At 46.1% G+C, this 20,171-nt stretch overlaps 2 protein-coding genes across 3 annotated transcripts in view; one reads left to right on the forward strand and one right to left on the reverse strand.

The window, feature by feature from the left end:
- Nucleotides 1-20,171, reverse strand: part of LOC127049469 (uncharacterized) — a 481,224-nt gene that overhangs the window by 279,613 nt on the left and 181,440 nt on the right. The gene's annotated exons all lie outside the window — the stretch shown is intronic.
- The window catches only part of LOC127049830 (centromere protein F-like), a 31,424-nt gene continuing 28,124 nt past the window's right edge, over nt 16,872-20,171 (forward strand). Inside the window, exon 1 of the mRNA XM_050951100.1 lies at nt 16,872-17,044. Within this exon, the coding sequence (XP_050807057.1) occupies nt 16,883-17,044 (162 nt within the window). The 5' untranslated portion in view covers nt 16,872-16,882. The remainder of the gene's footprint in view (nt 17,045-20,171) is intronic.

The following is a 20,171-nucleotide window of genomic DNA, read 5'->3' on the forward strand; positions in this document are numbered from 1 at the left end:
TCCTCAAGATAGCAGCTGGAACAGCCATGTCTGATTTGAAGGAGGGATGCAAGATAGGAATCAGATTAATGCAATTTCAAGATCCTCTCTCTCATGATCTGTGTTGCGTTATGTAGCATTGGACTCTGCAAGGTATACAGCATACATTCCTATCCCTGACAGTTTATGAGATATTGGACTTAGAATGGTGCCAGAAAAATACTGCCAGAGCAAGAGGCCAGTGACAGTTTAAGACTGAATACACAGCAAGGCCTGGATAGTGGGCTAGTGTAATTTTCCTTCACTACTTTACACAGGTGTCAATCACTGCTCACAGAGTGAGTATTAGCACTGAAAAACTGTTAGTGAGTAGTCTACATTTTACTGGCATGTCAATTGTTTGAAGGCAGCAATGATGTTATGCAGATATTAATCTTATCAGCTATAAACCTAGGTGTTATGGCTTTTTTGTGACTAAAGTCCTGATTCTGCACGAGCCTGTTGTTGGGTAAAAAAAAAAGTTGAGCTAATCCTTCACAAAGTACCAATGAGTATCTGATATGAGAAACTGGGCGCAAATTATCAACATGACAATTTCGGTATGTTTATAAAAATTATATTTTATGTGAAGTGACGAGTGTTCACAGATATCCATTTGTAGAAATAATTTGTTTTACAAAGCACCCTGTACAATCAATTTATCAAAACAATTTACATAAAGATATTTTTTAAATGTTTTGCTTTTTCCACTGTGCCTCATAAGTTTAACGTTTGCACAGCATTCTAGACGCATAGTATAGGTGACTGTTTGCTATTACCGTAGCACCTAGGAGCCCTCGTCATGGACCTGCACCCCACTGTGTTAGGCGCTGTAGAAATAGAGTAAAAAGACGATTGCCTACCCCAAAGAGCTTACAGAAGAAGGAGAGTGATTAAAAAAAAGAAAAAGGTAGAGGGTTTATTTGTTTTTTCACCACAATGGATGACTTAGTATGGGCATTGATACAAGATACAGCAGCCCAGCAGGAGGCTACCCGTGTCCAAGCAGCTGCCCAACAGGAGGCAGTGCGGCTGCAGCAAGAGACTAATCGCCTGCTGATGGACCAGACTTCTCAAGACTGAGCTATCTTGTGAGAACTGGTGAACCAGGTAAAGACCCTTACAGAGCTGAACCGCGGCCATGATAGGACGCAGATCGTACGGGCCAGCCATTGGCTGCAAAAAATGATCCGGGAGGATGATGTAGAGGCATACCTTCTGGCCTTTGAGAGGACAGCCCTATGGGAGGCCTGGCCTCGAGATCAGTGGTCTGACATCCTTGCCCCATTCCTGTGTGGGGAGGCCCAGAAGGCTTACTATGATCTGCCTGAAGAGGCTGCAGCTGACTACCCCCAGCTGAAAGCAGAGATCCTGACCAGATCTGGGGTAACGACTGCAGTGCGGGCCCAGCGGTATCACGAGTGGAGGTACCAGGCAAATAAAACCCCGCGGTCCCAATTGTATGACCTCATCCATCTCGCACAAAAGTGGTTGCGAATGGAGTCCCGGAGTCCAGAAGAGATATTAGAGGTTTTGGTCATTGAGGGATACATGAGGGGACTACCGCCAGACCTTCGTGCCTGGGTAAGCCAGAACGAACCCTCCACCTATGATGAGGTTGTTGCACTGGTAGAAAGGCGAAGGACAGCGAGGGAGCTGACCCGACCAGTTAAGGAAGAGGCTCCCCGGGTTAAACTAGCAGCACTAAGCCCTAGAGCTCAAGGGACGGGGCCACTAGGAGAGCCCAGGTGGAAAAAGAGAGGGGCTGAAGGCTCACCAGAAGCCACAAAGAGTCAGAGCACTGAGAGAGAAGAGGATCATGCTAGATTGCCCAAACCAAGAGACCGGGGAATGCCTAGGGCTCGATACAGATGTTATAACTGCAGGGAGTGGGGACATATAGCTGCACAGTGTCCCAATGCTGAGGAGCTGATGCAGTGTAACCTGGGGAACTGGGCAGATGCTCCCTAATCCACCTTGTGGGGGTCTCACTAACCCCACATATGTACACCAGACCAGTAAAGCTACATGGGGTCAAGACCATGGCACTGATTGATTCGGGGAGTGCTATCATGCTTGTCTCAGGGAAGCTTGTGAAGTGTAGTCAGCTGCTGCGGGCTAAGCGTATGGGGATAACATGCGTCCATGGGGCAGTTGGTTATTACCCTACCATCCCAGTAAAACTAGAAGTTCAGGGGAACACTACTGAGGTAGCAGCAGGTGTAGTCCCTAAACTCCCATACCTGGTGCTCATAGCGAGGGACTTCCCAGGGTTTGGAAACTTACTCTCAGTAGGAGAATTGGAGGAAAAGGGGAACCCTGAAGTTAGTGAGGCCTCCACAGTAGATTGTCAACCCACAGTTTTCTCTGAAATATCCCCAGATTTATTTTCCATTCCCAGACAGGGCAGAAAGTCAAAAAGGGAAAGGAGGGCAGCTAAGGCCTTGGGAACCCGAATACTGACTCAAAGCCAGAGGGTCGCTCTCATAGGTAGGAGGTCCCGAAAAGCTGAAAAGGAGGCCACCCAGGAGGGAGAAGCACCCGAGTCTGACCCCCACCCTAAAGCTTCTGAGCCAGTAGAGGCAACAGAGACTAGGCCCCTAGATGTCGGGCAGATTAGCCCCAGGAGAGGAAATTTTGGGCAGGACCAGGCCGAAGACCCAAGGTATGACAACATTAGGAAGGAGGTGACTGAAATAGATGGGGTCCCCGTGGAAGGGAAAATCCAGGGACCAGGACCTTACTTCATAATGAAGAAGCATCTCTTATACCGGGTTGCACCAGTATAGGGGCAGAAGATACAGCAGATCCTAGTATCTTAAAAACACCAGAACGCAATGGTGTCCCTATCTTCTTTTTCTGGAAGCTGGGAATGGGCAAGGGATGGATCACTTGATGATTACCTGTTCTATTCATTCCCTCTGAAGCACCTGGCATTGGCCACTGTCGGAAGACAAGATATTGGGCTAGATGGACCTTTGGTCTGACCCAGTATGGCCATTCTTATGTTAAGATGTTCTCATCACAGGGTCTTCAGCTCTGCTGGTTTCAAGCAAAGTTTCTCTGGAAATATCATTAGCTACTACTACAGGTGAAACGTCAGTACTACTGCACAAATCGTTTTCCTGACTTAAACCATGACACGACAGATTCATGCTTGCTGCACTGAGAGGATGACCAGAGGCCTGGAGAAGCTACCTTGCAAGAAGAGACTTAAGGAGCTTGGCTTGTGTAACCTAACCAAATGAAGGCCGAGGGGAGATCCAGTTGCTCTCTATTAGTAAATCAGAGGGATAAACATCCGGGAGGGAGAGCAGTTATTTAAGTTAGGGACAATATTGGCACTAGAACAAATGAGTATAAACTGGCCATCAATAAGTTTAGGCTTGAAATTAGATGAAGGTTTATAACCATCAAAGTAGAGCCCTGCAGGGGGACTGGGATCCCATAGGACTCACTGCCATAATAACGGGAGTGGGTCAAATGTTTTGTTATGGATGGGAGTGGATGGGCAAAAAAATCAGACTGTGGAATTTTGTGGGAAAACATTAAATCTCTCATCAGTTGGTCATAAATAGAATTTCAGCAGTTTAAAGCAAGTTTTTCTTTTTTATTAAATAAAGGTTTTAATACTAAAATTTAAGCCAGAGATTGAACGAGATTAATGGCTATTATAAGAGGTGTTAAAGTATTTTTTTACATGGTTAAAAAGCAAGATTTGTTTTATTCTTTTAGTGGTAAAAATTGTGTCTGAATTCCATTTATATATATATAAAACATATTAACCAAGTGTGGTGGGGTTTTTTTGTTTGTTTGTTTTTTGTGTTTTTTTTAATAGCCCGGGGGAATCTGTCTTTCTTGTGGGATTTGCAGACTCTTGTGTTTTTTTGCGGATGGGAGTGGGATAAATATAAAAGAAACAATGCAAGAGCAGGTGGAAGTAGATATTGCAGGGCAGGATGGGAGTGGGATTAAACAAATAGTCCCCCATAGGGCTTTACATCAGACAAGTGAAGTTTTGGAACATCTTTCCAAGGAGCATAGTGGGGGACAAAAATCCTAACTTGTTTTGAGACTGAGCTTGCTGAATTCATGGAGGAGATGGTATGATGTGAGTGCCTACAATGGCATATGGCCCACCTGCAACTACTGTTAACAAATATCTCCAACAGCACTAGATGTGGAGGGCTACGAGTTACTAGAGAGAATTCTTTTCCAGGTGTCTAGCTAAGGGGTGGGCAAACTTTTTGGCCCAAGGGCCACATTGGAGTTCAAAATTGTATGGAGGGCTGGGTACGGAAGGCTATGCCTCCCCAGATAGCATGGCCCCTGCCCCTATCTACCCCTCCCACTTCCTGCCCCCTGACTACCCCCCCCATAATCCCTGACCCATCTAAACCCCCTGCTCCTTTTCCCCTGACCGCCCCCTCTAGTGACCCCCTACACTAAATGCCCCCCCCGCTCCCTGTCCCCTGACCCCTATCCACACCCCTGTCCTCTGACAGGTCCCCCGGGACTCCCACTCCCTATCCAAGCGCTACCTGTCCCCTGACCACCCCGACCCGTATCCACACACCCGCGGCGTGACTGGCTGCGGCGAATGAGGGGGTGGGAGGCAGTCAGGGAACAGGGAGCACTGGATGGAGTGGATACTCAGGGGGAGGGGTGTCAGGGGAGGAGAAGTGGGGGAAGTGGCGGAGCTCGCCTTCCCAGCCAAGAGCTCAGGTGGGTAGGAGAGGACGGTCTTGTGGGCCGGATGTGACTGCAGGCCATAGTTTGCCCACCCGTGGTAGAGATCAACTTCCCTGAGCCACCCGCTGCTGCCCTTACTTCAGCTGCATGTGTAAGCATGGCCCATAGTGGGCTGCCTATGCTCACAGGGAGCATGCTGTGCTGGGCCAGCCTGCACAGAGCACTGGCCAGTAGGAGAAGATTTGCGGCGGGCACTCTATAGCAAGTGCCAGCAGGTCATTGTTTCTCAAGCCCCCTCATGTACACTCCCCCTTGAAAAACTGTTTGTTTGTGTGCAGATCTCTTTCTTCAGCATCTTTTAACTCCTGCTGCACTGTTTTTTCTTGTGAGTGTTATTAACTGTTATAAGAAAACTTCTTTCTTTGAAGCAAATGGCGAGCAATTTGACCTGCTGATAGGATGTTATCTCTTTTTCTGGTGCCACTTTGGATGACTTGGGATCCATATCTAGTTGGCAGCCGGTATCAAGCGGAGTGCCCCAAGTAGCGGTCCTGGGCCCGGTTTTGTTCAATAGCTTCATTAATGATCTGGAGGATGGCGTGGATTGCACTGTCAGCAAGATTGCAGATGATACTAAACTAGGAGGGGTGGTAGATACGCTGGAGGGCAGGGATACGATACAGAGGGACCTAGACAAATTACAGGATTGAGCCAAAAGAAACCCAGTGAGGTTCAGCAAGGACAAGTGCAGAGTCCTGCACTTAGGATGGAAGAATCCCATGCACTGCTACAGACTAGGGACCGAACAGCTAGGCAGCAGTTCTGCAGAAAAGGACCTAGGGGTTACAATGGATGAGAAGTTGGATATGAGTCAAGAGTGTGCCCTTGTTGCCAAGAAGGCTAACAGCATTTTGGGCTGTATAAGTAGGGGCATTGCCAGCAGATGGAGGGATGTGATCATTCCCCTCTATTCGACATTGTTGAGGCCTCATCTGGAGTACTGTGTTCAGTTTTGGGCCCCACACTACAAAAAGGATGTGGAAAAATTGGAAAGAGTCCAGTAGAGGGCAACAAAAATTATTAGGGAGCTGGAGCACATGACTTATGAGGAGAGTCTGAGGGAACTGGGATTGTTTAGTCTGCAGAAGAGAAGAATGAGGGGTGGGGGGATTTGATAGCTGCTTTCAACTACCTGATAGGGGGTTCCAAAGAATCATAGAATCATAGACTTCAAGGTCAGAAGGGACCATTATGAGCATCTAGTCTGACCTCCTGCACAATGCAGGCCACACAATCTCACCCACTCACTCCTATATTGAACCTGTGTCTGAGCCATTGAAGTCCTCAAATCATGGTTTAAAGACTTCAAGGTGCAGAGAATCTTCCAGCAAGTGACCCATGCCCCATGCTGTGGAGGAAGGTGAAAACCCCCAGGGCTTCTGCCAAATTGCCCTGGAGGAAAATTCCTTCCTGACCCCAAATATGGCGATCAGCCTACCCCTGAGCACGTGGGCAAGACTCACCAGCCAGACACCCAGGAAAGAATTCTCTGTAGTAACCTAGATCCCACCCCATCTAACATCCCTTCACAAGCCACTGGGCATGTATACCATTAGTAGTCAAAGATGAATTAATTGCCAACATTAGGCTATCCCATAATAACCATCCCCTCCATAAACTTATCAATCTTAGTCTTGAAGCCAGATATGTCTTTTGCTCCCACTACTCCGCTTGGAAGGCTGTTCCAGAACTTCACTCCTCTAATGGTTAGATACTTTCGTCTAATTTCAACTCTAAACTTCCTAGTGTCCAGTTTATAGCCATTTGTTCTTATGTCCACATTGGTACTGAGATTAAATAATTCCTCTCCATCCCTGGTATTTATTCCTCTGATATATTTATAGAGAACAATCATATCTCCCCTCAGCCTTCTTTTGGTTAAGCTAAACAAGCCAAGCTCTTTGAGTCTCCTTTCATAAGACAGGTTTTCCATTCCACGGATCATCCTAATAGCCCTTCTCTGAACCTGTTCCAGTTTAAATTCCTCCTTCTTAAACATGGGAGACCAGAACTGCACACAGTATTCCAGATGAGGTCTCACCAATGCCTTGTACAATGGTACTAACGCCTCCTTATCTCTGCTGGAAATATCTCGCCTGATGCATCCTAAAACCGCATTAGCTTTTTTCATGGCCATATCACATTGGTGGCTCATAGTCATCCTATGATCAACCAATACTCCGAGGTCCTTCTCCTTCTCTCTTACTTCCAGCTGATGCCTCTCCATCTTATAACAATCGTTCTTGTTATTAATTCCTAAATGCATGACCTTGCTCTTTTCACTATTACATTTCATCCTATTACTATTATTCCAGTTTACAAGGTCATCCAGATCTTCCTGTATAATATCCCGGTCCTTCTCTGTATTGGCAATACCTCCCAGCTTTGTGTCATCCGCAAACTTTATTAGCACATTCCCACTTTTTCTGCCAAGGTCAGTAATAAAAAGATTAAATAAGATTGGTCCCCAAACCGATCCTTGCGGAACTCCACTAGTAACCTCCCACCAGCCTGACAATTCACCTTTCAGTACGACCCGTTGTACTCTCCCCTTTAACCAGTTCCTTATCCACTTTTCAGTTTTCATCTTGATCCCCATCTTTTCCAAATTAGCTAATAATTCCCCATGTGGAACCGTATCAAATGCCTTACTGAAATCCAGGTAAATTAGATCCACTGCATTTCCTTTGTCTAAAAAATCTGTTACCTTCTCAAAGAAGGAGATCAGGTTGGTTTGGCATGATCTACCTTTTGTAAAACCATGTTGTATTTTGTCCCAATTACCACTGACCTCAATGTTCTTGACTACTTTTCTTTTCAATTTTTTTCCAAGACCTTGCATACTACAGATGTCAAACTGACAGGCCTGTAGTTGCCCGGATCATTTCCTCCCTACCCCTGTTTCTTAAAGATAGGAACTATGTTAGTAATTCTCCAGTCATACGGTACACTCCTGTGTTTACAGATTCATTCAAAATTCTTGCTAATGGGCTTGCAATCTCATGTGCCAGTTCCTTTAATATTCTTGGATGAAGATTATCTGGGTCTCTCGATTTCGTCCCATTAAGCTGTTTGAGTTTGGCTTCTACCTCAGATGCGGTAATATCTAGCTCCATATCCTCATTCTTCTCTGGCATCCTACCAATATCCCTAAGCTCCTCATTAGCCTCATTAAAGACTGAGGCAAAGTATTTGTTTAGATATTGGGCCATGCCTAGATTATCCTTAACCTCCACTCCATCCTCAGTGTTCAGCAGTCCCACTTCTTCTGTCTTTGTTTTCTTCTTATTTATATGGCTATAGAACCTTTTACTACTGGTTTTAATTCCCTTTGCAAGGTCCAACTCTACATGGCTTTTGGCCTTTCTACCTTTATCCCTACATGTTCTGACCTCAATAAGGTAGCTTTCCTTGCTGATCACTCCCATCTTCCACTCCTTGTAGGCTTTCTGCTTTTTCTTAATGACCTCTCTGAGATGCTTGCTCATTCAGCTTGGTCTACAACTCCTGCCTATGAATTTTTCCCCCTTTTTTGGGATACAGGCTTCTGATACTTTCTGCAACTTTGACTTGAAGTAATTCCAGGCTTCCTCCACCTTTAGATTCACAAGTTCTTCAGTCCAATCCACTTCCCTAACTAATTTCCTTCATTCTTTAAAGTTAGCCCTTTTGGAATCAAAAACCCTAGTCCCAGATCTATTTTTGTTTATCCTTCCATTTAGTTTAAACTGAATTAGCTCACGATCGCTCGAACCAAGGTTGTCCCCTACAACCATTTCTTCTATGAGGTCCTCAACTGCTCACCAAAACCAAATCTAAAATGGCATTCCCCTCTTGTTGGTTCAGCAACTACTTGGTGAAGGAATCCATCGGCTATCGCATCTAGGAAAATCTGAACCCTATTATTATTACTAGCACTTGTCCTCCAGTCTATATCTGGGAAGTTAAAGTCTCCCATGATCACACAATTCCCATTAGTATTTACTTTATTAAATACATTAAAAAGGTCTCTATCCATATCCAAATCAGATCCCAGTGGTCTATAGCACACTCCAAGCACTATCTCACAGGAGGCTCTAGTAACTTTCTTCCTCAATGTGATTTTTGCCCAGACAGACTCTGTCTTATCCATTCCATCCCCTCTTATTTCTTTACAGTCTACCTCATCATTGATATACAATTCTGCTCCACCACCTTTGCCTTTATTTCTGTTTTTCCTAAACAGCATATACCCTTCAATACCTGTACTCCAGTCATGACTACTATTCCACCATGTTTCTGTTATCCGTATAATATCTGGTTTCAGTTCCTGCACCAGTAACTCTAGTTCCTCCATTTTGTTCCCTAGGCTCCTCTCATTGGTGTATAAACATCTTAATTCTTGCTGTTTGGTTTCACTCACATTCTTTATCCGATTAGGCTGAGAGGTTCTACCGCCAGTATCACTTATTAGAATTGTATCGACAGTACCCTTCCTCCATATGTCCATTCTCCTACCCACGACAGTATCCTTTCTTGCTTTGTTTTCTTCCCCCTCTATGTTAAAATCCGATGTGGAGATTACCTGGACATCTCCCAACCATCTCCACCCCAATTCGTAGTTTAAAGTTCTCTTAATCAGTTGTGCCAACCTCCATCCTAAAAGTCTATTTCTCTCCCTGCTCGGGTGAAATCCATCCCGAGAGGATGGATCTAGATTGTTCTCAGTGGTAGCAGATGACAGAACAAGGAGTAATGGTCTCAAGTTGCAACGGGGAAGGTTTAGGTTGGATATTAGGAAAAACGTTTTTCACTAGCAGGGTGGTGAAGCACTGGAATGAGTTACTTAGGGAGGTGGTGGAATCACCTTCCTTAGACGTTTTTAAGGTCAGGCTTGACAAAGCCCTGGCTGGGATGGTTTAGATGGGAATTGATCCTGGTTTGAGCAGGGGGTTGGACTAGATGACCTCCTGAGGTCCCTTCCAACCCTGATATTTTATGATTCTATGACTTTCCAAAGTCTGTACAAATTGGTATGATTAGGATCAAGGTGCTGTTTATTAAATTGTTGAGGATTACACTTTAGATCTTCATGGAAAGCCTTCCAGAATATCTAGATGTTCCAGGATAGGACTCACTGGTAGAGCTGAGGACACAGCTAATCTAGGGCTTGTCTTCGCTAGGGTTTTATAACACATGTAACCCCAGCCCTGAGGTGTGGCTGAAGACTTCTCTCCGTTGCTTGGAGTGGCTTCTCACCTCAGGGATATGGGTCCTTTTGGGTTTGGCTGCTGGCCCGCACCTCAGCTCGCCTGTGGCTCCTCTCCCATCCCCAGCCTCTGCCCCTGGCCCCAGAGATGTACAGGGAGGCTTTGAAAGATCACTTTTTAACAGTGAGCCACAGTAATACATTGTGTACTATGCTCTAACAGGTCCTGCTGTTTTGGGGCCTGTTGGGAATTGAGTGGTGCTTGGTGTACATCTATAAATATTACACAGTCACCAATCATATTAGTTGTCATGCTGTACAGTAACAAATAGGTTACTCAGGTGTTCTATGGGTGCTGCAACAGCAGCAGATTCAGCTAACACAGACAGGTACTATTGTTGATATACAGTAGAACCTCAGAGTTATGAACACCAGAGTTATGAATTGACCAGGCAGCCACACACCTCATTTGGAACCAGAAGCACCCAATCCTGCAGCAGCAGAGCCCCCGCCTCCCCCAAAAAGGCAAATACAGTACGGTAGTGTGATAAACATAAACTACTTAAAACCAACCCCCGCCCCCACTAAAAGTGGAAAGCAACATTTTTCTTCCACATAGTGAAGTTTCAAAGCTGTATTAAGTCAATATTCAGCTGTAAACTTTTGAAAGAAGAACCATAACGTTTTGTTCAGAGCTACAAACATTTTGGAGTTAAGAACAACCTCCATTCCCTAGGTGCTCATAATGCTGAGGTTTTATGTAGTCACATTGGAAAGCGCAAGTTAAAATTCAGAACTCTCTTCCCTTGCTCCCCTAAAGGTTTAAACATGATGTTCTTACTGACTCTTCTTCAGCATGCTTGTGCACAGCATCCCTAGGAGCAACAGCCATGGTGAGTATAGCCTGCTAGGGGTGAGGGAATTGCTCGGTTGCATGAAACTGAGTTTATGGCGATGCTACTGAATACTGGCACCGTTTTCTACAGGTGGTGGTGATTTTTAGGTGATATCTCACTCCTGAGGTAACAAAGGTATAGAGAGCACAGCTGCTGCTGGCATTCTGAAGCCACCAATGTGTTGCTAGCCTGGGTACTGCAATGATGCCTGCCAAACTTATCACTGACTGGCATGGGAAGTATCCTACTATGGAAGAAGAAATAAGGCTTCCATCTCAAACCTTCGGCAGAGGATTAAAACTGTCATTGCGCTGTCTCAGGGGAATACAAGGAACCTTCCCTGTGTACATAAACAGACTGCTCCACTTAGCCCTTCTTGCCTAATTCTACAAGGGGAATGAAAAGCAGATAATACTATCTCTTGGTTGTATCGCTTCCTCTTCTAATATGAGTGAATTAATGAAAAGTCGATAGCTGTGCCCTGTTAAATTGGGAGCACCATAAGTACACCATTGTAATAGGAAAAACAAACACTTACCATCGGGCTTGCCTGTGCTCAACTGCTGGGACTGACTGGGCTGCGGTGGAATCTCAAACCGGTCTTGGTTCATGGCATAGCTGGATCCCACGGTTGCATGTTCTTCATCCTTCACTTCCCCTCCACCTCCTCCTCCTCACTGTTCACACCAGGGGCCTGTGGCTTGGGCTCCTCCTAGTTATCCACAATGGGGTGTGGGGTTGTCATAGCAGATTGACTGTTGGCCTCTCTGGCCTTCTGATATGCCTGATGTAGTTTCTTTGCTTTCACATAGCACTGCTGCTAGTCCCTGTTGCCCCTCTTCTCCTGCATCCCCCATGCAATCTGCTCAGAGGTGTCCACATTTCTGTGGCTGGTCCGTAGCTGTGCTTACACAGTCTCTTCTTTCCAGAGGCCCAGGAGATCCAATATGTCCAGTTTACTCCAAGCTGGAGCACATCTGGTCAGCATGTTCGGCTGGGCAGTTGCACACAGGAATGGAGAAATGCTAGGGAGACAGTCAAGAAAAAGGCATTTCAAAAAGTTGCAGGACTTTAACGGGGAAGGGGGCGTTCTGGTCTCTGTGGTCCCTGGGCAATGGAGTTTGCAGTTGTGACTAGAGCAGTCAGTGTCAGGCACCGTGGGACAGCTGCTGGAGGATTGTTAAGGCTGACAAAGGTAATGCAGCATCTATACTTGTGCAGCATTGACCTGGGTACATTGACCATGGTTCAACGCTGCTTGGGAAGGTGGTGTTACTGTGTTGCTGTAATGGGGCGCTTACATCAGTGGGAGAGACATGTAAGTGTAAACACATGGACAACTAGGTTGATACAAGACAGCTTACATCAGCCTAACTTTTTAATCTACACCAGACCTAAGTGCTTATTTTCATTTGGTAGTTCAATAGCTTCTCAACAAGGAAAAATCTATATCTGATTTCCTGGCAATTATTTGCAGTGCTTCATAACTAATACACTTTTTCTCTCTTAATAATCGGATTACTTTATTTGCCATTACATCAAAATACAGTTCTGCTTGAAGAAACAGGACATCCTACAGTTGCGTCAATATCCATAGCAGTGGAATGCATATTTACATTTGAGTGTTTGCCTCATGCTGGCAGAAACAGTGCTTACAAACTCAGCTATTTTGCTTTCCGAAAACTGTAAAACTTGTAAAGAGAAAAGCACAGCAGACACCTAAAATGAAGGTATAATTTTTCTCAGCAGAGAAAGCGAAGTTTTCAGAGTAAACACGTGTGTTAATGTTTTGCATGAATAGCCACACTTCAATGGAAAGATCTTTAACAAATTGTTTTTGTGTGATCATAAAAATAACATAGTAGGAGGTATCTTTCTGAAATGCATTTCAAGTGTGGGACCAGGAAGGAAGGGGGAGGAGTTGAGGAGGCTAAGTGAGAGTTACAGAAGGTGCAGCAGCAGCTTGGTAAAGGGTTTTCCACTGTAAATAAAGTCCTTTTGAAGCTTGTCAGTACCTTGCCTGCTTGATACAACATTTTGGCAACGATGATGGATCTTCTGCCTCTGAACCCACCTGCACCCTTTCAGCAAAGCCCAAGTGAGCCTCCAATTGCTTTTACTGCCTGGATCCATATGTTTGAGACTTATCTGCATGCAATCAGTGCTACAGAGATTTCTGAAGTAAGAAAGCGTGCTCTGCTAATCCACTGCCTTAGAGCAGAAGGGCAGCATATATTTTACACTTTTCCCCTTGCAGATGATAGATATGAGACTGCACTCATTGCATTAAAGAACTTCTTTGTGCCAAAAGTGAATGTAATTGCTACAGATTTCGCCAGCGTGAGCAGAAACTAGGGGAGACTATAATGCAGTATATGGCTTCCCTGAGGAGTCTGATTGTAACTTGTGACTTTGGGACTATGGCAGATGAGCTGATTAGAGACCAGCTCATTGAGAAAACAGCCATGCTTCGTGTAAGAGAACGCTTTTTTCTAGAACCACGACTTACACTAGAAAAAGCAATAACCATAGGTACTCAGATTGAGTCAGCTACAGCTGAAGTCAAAATAATGGGCAAAGACACAGGAGGCACAGTCCATGCTGTGACTCCTTTGCAGAAAAGTTCACTATTGCTGAAGATAAACAATTGCAAGAGGCAAACTAATAAAAAGCCACTGAAGCAGCAGATTTATTGGCTGCTTTAAATCTCAGAGTAGTTAATGGACCAATTGATCTTCTTCAGCAAAGCAGTTGTGCAATACACACACCAGTTTCAGCTGGGACCCAACACCAGGTGGAGGAGAAACTCAGCTGTGCTTATGGGTTTCTGCATAAAGTTAAAATGTGGAATAATGAGATGCCTGTACAGCACAGAAATTACAGCACTTACCACTTTCAGTCAGAGAAGCTGTTCCAGAGGAACTTAGAAAACTTGTTCCAAATGACATTATTGAAGAGATTAACTCCTGGGAATGGGTTTCACCTATAGTGGTGACATAGAAGAAGGGTGGGGGCATTCGCCTTTGTGTGGACTTAAGGGAGCCAACTAAAGCTATTGTGATTGACAGCCATCCTCTTCCTGACATAGAAGTAGTATTTGCAGAACTCCGTGGAGCAAAGATGTTTTCTACTCTTGATTTGCAGAGCGCCTACTACCAGCTTATGTTGCATGAAGACAGCAGAGACCTCACAGCATTTATTACTATTTTGTTTTAAACGTGTTCCATATGGTCTTGCACCAGCCCCAAGTGCCTTCCAAAAATGATGTCATTGATTCTGAAGAATCAACATGGAGTTCAATGCTATTTGGATGATATTATCGTGTTTGGAAATACTACTGAGGAACATGACAATAACCTGCAGTCTGTGCTGAACTGCATCAGCAAAGCAGACCTCAAGCTCAATAGGTCCAAATGCAAATTTAGACAAACTGAACTCTCCTTTCTGGGGCATACAATTTCACAGGCTGGACTAAAACCTGATCCAGATCATACCCTGGCAATTTCAAATGCTCCTACTCCAACAGATTTGCAAACCTTAAGTTCCTTCTTGGGTCTTACCTCCTGGTATGCAAAATTAATTCCCAATTATGCTTCTGTCATTGAACCGTTACGAGAACTACTAGGTAGAAGTTCAACCTTACTGTGGACAATGGACGAATAAGCTAGTTTTGAAACGGTGAAAAACTTGATTGTACATAGTCCAGTACTTGCAGTATTCAGTCCCACATTGTCCGCCAATTGTAACTACTGATGCTTCTGATTATGGACTTGGGACTGTCCTCACACAACTTCATGAGGACAACACAGAGAGGACTGTTGCATTTGCTTCAAGGATACTGAGAGAAAATATTCTACAGTCGAAAAAGAAGCATTTGCTTGTATCTGGGCTACTGGCCTTTCTCGCCATCCTTTGCCTTCATCAGATGGTCCAACAGAGGATGAGAATGTAGTACTTGCACTTATTACAAGCGTTCTTACTGCAGTTACAAGAGAACAATTTCAAGCTGCTTGTTCAGCATGTCCAATTCAACAAAAACTACCGGGTATTTCTGACATAGTGATGGCCCAGTAACCCTAAAAGCCTTGGCCCAGTTTTGCTGCCTTATTTTAGAGTTCAGGATGAATGTTCTTTGCTCGATGGCTGTGTGCTACGAAGTACACACCTGCTACTTGTTCCAGAAGAATTACAGTCAAAACTCATACACCTGGCACATGATACTCATCAAGGAATTGTCAGAACCAAACAATGACTACGGGATCTGTATTGGTGGCCAGGGATGGACTCTCAAACTGAAGCACTCATAAAATCCTGTGTCACTTGCCAAATGCATGATAAGACAGCAGTGACATGTACCCCTCCATTACAGCCTGTTCCTCTTCCTGAATCTGCATGGGAAAAAATGGCAATTGACATTGTAGGACCCTTTGATACTGCTCCAATTAACTGTCGTCATGCCATCACTTTAATAGACTATTTCAGTAAATGGCCTGAGGTAATGTTTACATCGCAAATCTCTTCTACTCCAATAATTAAGTTCTTCTTTTTGGTTTTTAGCAGGGAAGGGAACCCCAAAGAACTGGTTTCCGATAATTGTAGTCAATTTACTTCCCCAGAGTTTGAAACCTTTCTAGCAGAGAGGAACATTTTACACAGAAGGTCATCCTTATATTACCCTCAGGCCAAGGGGGAAATCAAACGGTTCAAGAGAAGTTTGAAAGAGAATTTGCAAACAGCTAAACTGGAAGGGCGATTGTGGATACCCGTCGCTACTGATTTCTTGCAAGCATACCGGGCTACATGACATGCCACAATGCAAAGATCACCCGCAGAGTCACTGCATGGGAAACAGATGAATACTAAACTGAACATTGCTGGATTGTTAAAGGCACAACCTGATGCCCCAAATGAGGCTGATGTGAGAAAAACAGTTGAACAGAACCAAGCAAAGTATAAGGCTTTCACAGACAAGCGGCGGGGTGCTAAGGAACCAACGTTTGAGTGGTGTTCCTTCGTTAGAATACGAAAACCTGGAATTTTATGCAAAGGGGACCATGAATTCACAGCGCCTCTTAAAATCATAGAGAAGAAGGGACCTTACACCTATCAATTTTCTGATGGGTGGGTATGGAATGCTTCTTATCTTGCACCTGCCTATGCACCAAGGGGAGATTATGCCAACACCCAGTCTGCACTGGATGACTTCACCATAGAACCAACACAACAAGATGTTGCACTGGAACGAGGGCTTGGGAGACGGCCTGTCAGACCCAGACGACCACCTGTCTGGACTAAAGACTATGTTATGTAGTATCTACAGTGTAATATTTCTGCCAATAGCATAGTGTCTTGTTTCCTATTTGTTCTTGTGGTTAAAACAACAATGTTTATTCTAACTGGCAGAGTTTCTTAAGAGAGGAGGGAATGTGGTGTTTAGATATGCTTGTAATTATTAGAACTGAGAGCACTGGCTGTTGGGAGTCTGAAAGGACAGGAAACAGGAAGGAGGGGGGAGGAGTGGAGGAGGCTGAGTGAGAGTTACAGAGGGTGCAGCAGCAGCTTGGTAAAGGGGTTTCCACTATAAATAAAGTCCTGTTGAAGCTTGTTAGTACCTTGCCTGCTTCATACACCACCACATAGAGCAGCTACATAGGAGACCTTATAGCAGTGCAGCTGCAGCGGTACAGCTGTGCTGTTGTAAGGTCTCTAGTGTAGATAGACACAGCCTAAGGAATCAGAATGTCAAATTAGAAGTTATGCTCCAGATAGAAATTGCTAATCATGGTTCCAGAGACCGGAATTTGATTCAACATTGTAACAGTTTCATAGAGTGAAATTCTTTCTAGCCCTGTCTGAATTATTATGAAAGTGAGGAGTAATTTTTAAATGCATAGTCTTTATTGCATTCAACTAAGAAAAATCAAAATTTTGAATCCTAAGCCTTTTAAAAATCAGTTGTAGTAATGTTCTCCTTGTGTTTCAGGTTCAGTGATATACACTTTGTATTAAGGAAAAAAGCAGATATAAAATGAGCGGGGTTGTGGATGAATGGAATGAAGGCCTTTCCACGAGGGCCCTTCAGAAGATTCCAGAGCTTGAAAGTCAACTAGACAAGCTTAAAAAAGAACGACAGCAAAGACAGTTTCAGCTTGAATCGCTGGAGGCAGCTTTGCAAAAGCAGAAGCAGAAGGTAATAGTCTTAATGCACCATGTAACTTTTAATACAATTTTGTTCTGCTCATATCCCTTCAGCGTGCTGCTGCAAGGATTCCCCTGCCTGCCTCTTTGACCGTGTCACCTCTCTCGGCGCCCCTCCATTCAGGGGCGGCAGGTTATATGGGCTCATGGTGCCTGAGCACCAGGAATATTCAAGGCTGGGGGCTGTGCTCCACCAATATTTGGAGCTGGGTTTCTCCCCTGGCCCTGCCCCCAAACCCCATGACTCAGAGCTTCCCTGCCTGAAAAAAACCAGCCCGTGCCTCTCTCCCTTGCTTGTGCTGCCGGCTGCCTGCCCCTGCTTCTGCCTAAGGCTATAGAGAGCAGCAGCCGGCAGACTGTTGGAGCACCTCAGGAGGGGGAGAGGTAGAGAGGAGGGGGGCAGGAGGCACGCACGTGCTTGGGAGCCCTCTCTCCCGTCCCCAGCACCCACCTGGAGGAGACACCTAGGGGATTTCTGGCCAGGAGATGGACATCTGGAGTGGACCTCAATCACCTGAGCAGCTGCTGGGGCTTCGATGAGGTTTGACCCTGTGATCCACCCCCTCCCCCCTGCAGCCCCCACTCCTGCCCAGTGCACGCTAGGGGTAGCCCCATCCCCAGTGAGGCTAGGGTGAGGGGCAGCAGGCTGCAGCAGGGGAGGAAGGAAGCCACATGTGATGGCGGTCCCCCCAGCAGCCACCCACCCACCACAGGGTAGATGGGGGAGGGGGGCTTCCTAGACCTGAGCAGCCGAGGCTTGGGTGAATTTTGTGACACTCTACCCCCCCCCACCCAGCCACCACCCTGCAGTCCCCACTTCTGCCCCACGCTGGGCAAGGGGCAGCCCTATCCCCAGTGACGCTATGGTGAGGGGCAGCAGCGGGGGAGGCCACACATGATGGCAACCCCCCGCCCGATACCCACTGTAGGGGAAGCGAATGGGCTTTCTGGACCTGGGGGCTTGTCTACATCACAAAGTTGCAGCGCTGGTGAGGGGGTTACAGCGCTGCAACTTAGGAGGTGTACACATCTGCAGGGCATCACCAGCGCTGCAACTCCCTGTTTGCAGCGCTGGCCGTACTCCCGTTTTGTCTCGGGTGTAGAGGATCCAGCGCTGGTGATCCAGCGCTGGTAATCAAGTGTAGACACTTACCAGCGCTTTTCTTGACCTCCGTGGAATAAGCAGGTATCCAAGCATACCTGAGGAAGCCTCTCTGGTAATCAAGCAGGTCTCCTTCCCCGCGGTTTGCAGGGGGGTTCGGGGAACGCGAGAGCAAACCGCGGGGAAGCAGGCCCTAGGAGCATGTGCAGTGACTGTGGTGCGGAGTGAGTGTGCTGCCGGTGAAGGGCGGGGGGAAGAGGAGGGGTCCCTCCCCTGGACCTTGCTGCTGCTGGGGGCAGGGAGTCCTCTCTGGCCCTAGCCCTGGGGCAGCCTATCTGCACCCCAAGTTCCTTATCCCCAGCCCTGCCCACTCCAGAGACTGTGCCCCTAGCAACTCAACCCTGAGCACCCTCCTGCACTGTGAACCCCTCATCCCCAGCCCCACCCCAGAGCCCTCAGTTGAGGGGAAAACCGTGCAACTTAAAATTTGGTGGTCAGTTTGGAGTATCATTGTGTTTAGCACAATACTTGATTATATTACACCCTTTAAAGTACAGAACTAGTCATATACAGGTGTTACAAAGTGGGAATGTTCTTAATGTTTTCTCTGAATACTGTGTGGGTGCCTCAGTTTCCCCTATGCATTTCTCAAGGATCTAGATGGTGGGATAAGGGCGTGTGATTGTTGTAGAGCCCTAGAGGGCCAATGTGATGCCGTCTGCACAGAGAATGGATGAAACCCTGTCTCCGGGCAACTGATGGCCTGGGCCGCTCTCCTGCAAAGTGCCAACTGAAGGTGTTGGAGAACAAAGAGATCAGGTGGCCTCTTAATGCCTGGAAAAGAGACAAAGGCCAGAGGAGGGAGTGTCAGTGCCTGTGCGGACTTCCAAGGAGTGCATAGTGTGGAAGGGGATGCTGGGATGCTTTGGAACTACACCATACAAAGCCAGTCAGGACTCCAGGGGGAGCCTCCTCTCTCTGAGCATACTGTCTCCAGGGCAAGAAGCTTACGCCTTCCTGGGTCTGACCTCAGAGCATTCAGCATGCCCTTCCACACCGTGTGCTTTCTGCAGCGAGTCTGCCCAGGCAGGTCCTGGGGAAACCAGAGGTCCCTGCACCCCAACTCTACAGTCAGACGTGACTCTCAGCCAGCTGGTAAAACAGAAAGTTTATTAGATGACAGGAACACAGTCTAAAACAGAGCTTGTAGGTACAGAAAACAGGACCCCTCAGTCAGGTCCATCTTGGGGGCTGGGGAGCCCAGACGCAAGTTCTGGGCCTCTCCCCATTTCCCCAGCCAGCTCCAAACTGACACTCCCTCCTCTGGCCTTTGTGTCTCTTCTGGACAAGGAGGCCACCTGATCTCTCTGTCCCCAACACCTTCAGTTGGCACCTTGCAGGGGAAACTGAGGCACCCACGCAGTATTCAGAGAAAACATTAAGAACATTCCCACTTTGTCACAACAGGTGCAACAAAATATAATACCGTATACTGAAGCAGGCAAGTGCTGCTTCTGACCTTCCACTTTTAATTGACCTTTGTAATCTTGTGGTGCTGACGCGTTGTAGCTTCATTTTATGTCGGCTTACTGGGAGGGAGTGAGGGAGCACCACCATTTTGGGCACCACGAAAAATTATATAAATCTGTCGCCAATGCCTCCATTCTCTAGTGCAACAAACAAGCTGCTTGTCTTCACTTCCCAGCTCCTTCATGGCCTACCTCAGCCTAGGTATCCTTTTTTTCATTCACTATCGAAATGTCAACTCCCGCCTCTGATTGGCCCATAACGCATCCATTTGTTAAATTTTAAACAAGCATTTTTGTGTTTTCTCCCATGCTGACTGTCAGCTTATGCTTGGGAAGAGCCCCCCATAACCATCTGCAAAGTCCCCTCATCTTCTTTCAAAGCCCTCCTTACAACTCTCCTTTGCTGTGATGCCTACAAAAAACTTGACAACAGTTAAGCTTTGGTCTGAGTACACAAGCCGCCTAACCTAGTGACTAATGTTGTCTCA

The sequence above is a fragment of the Gopherus flavomarginatus genome, chromosome 4 (genome assembly GCF_025201925.1).
Source record: "Gopherus flavomarginatus isolate rGopFla2 chromosome 4, rGopFla2.mat.asm, whole genome shotgun sequence".
NCBI lineage: Eukaryota > Metazoa > Chordata > Testudines > Testudinidae > Gopherus > Gopherus flavomarginatus.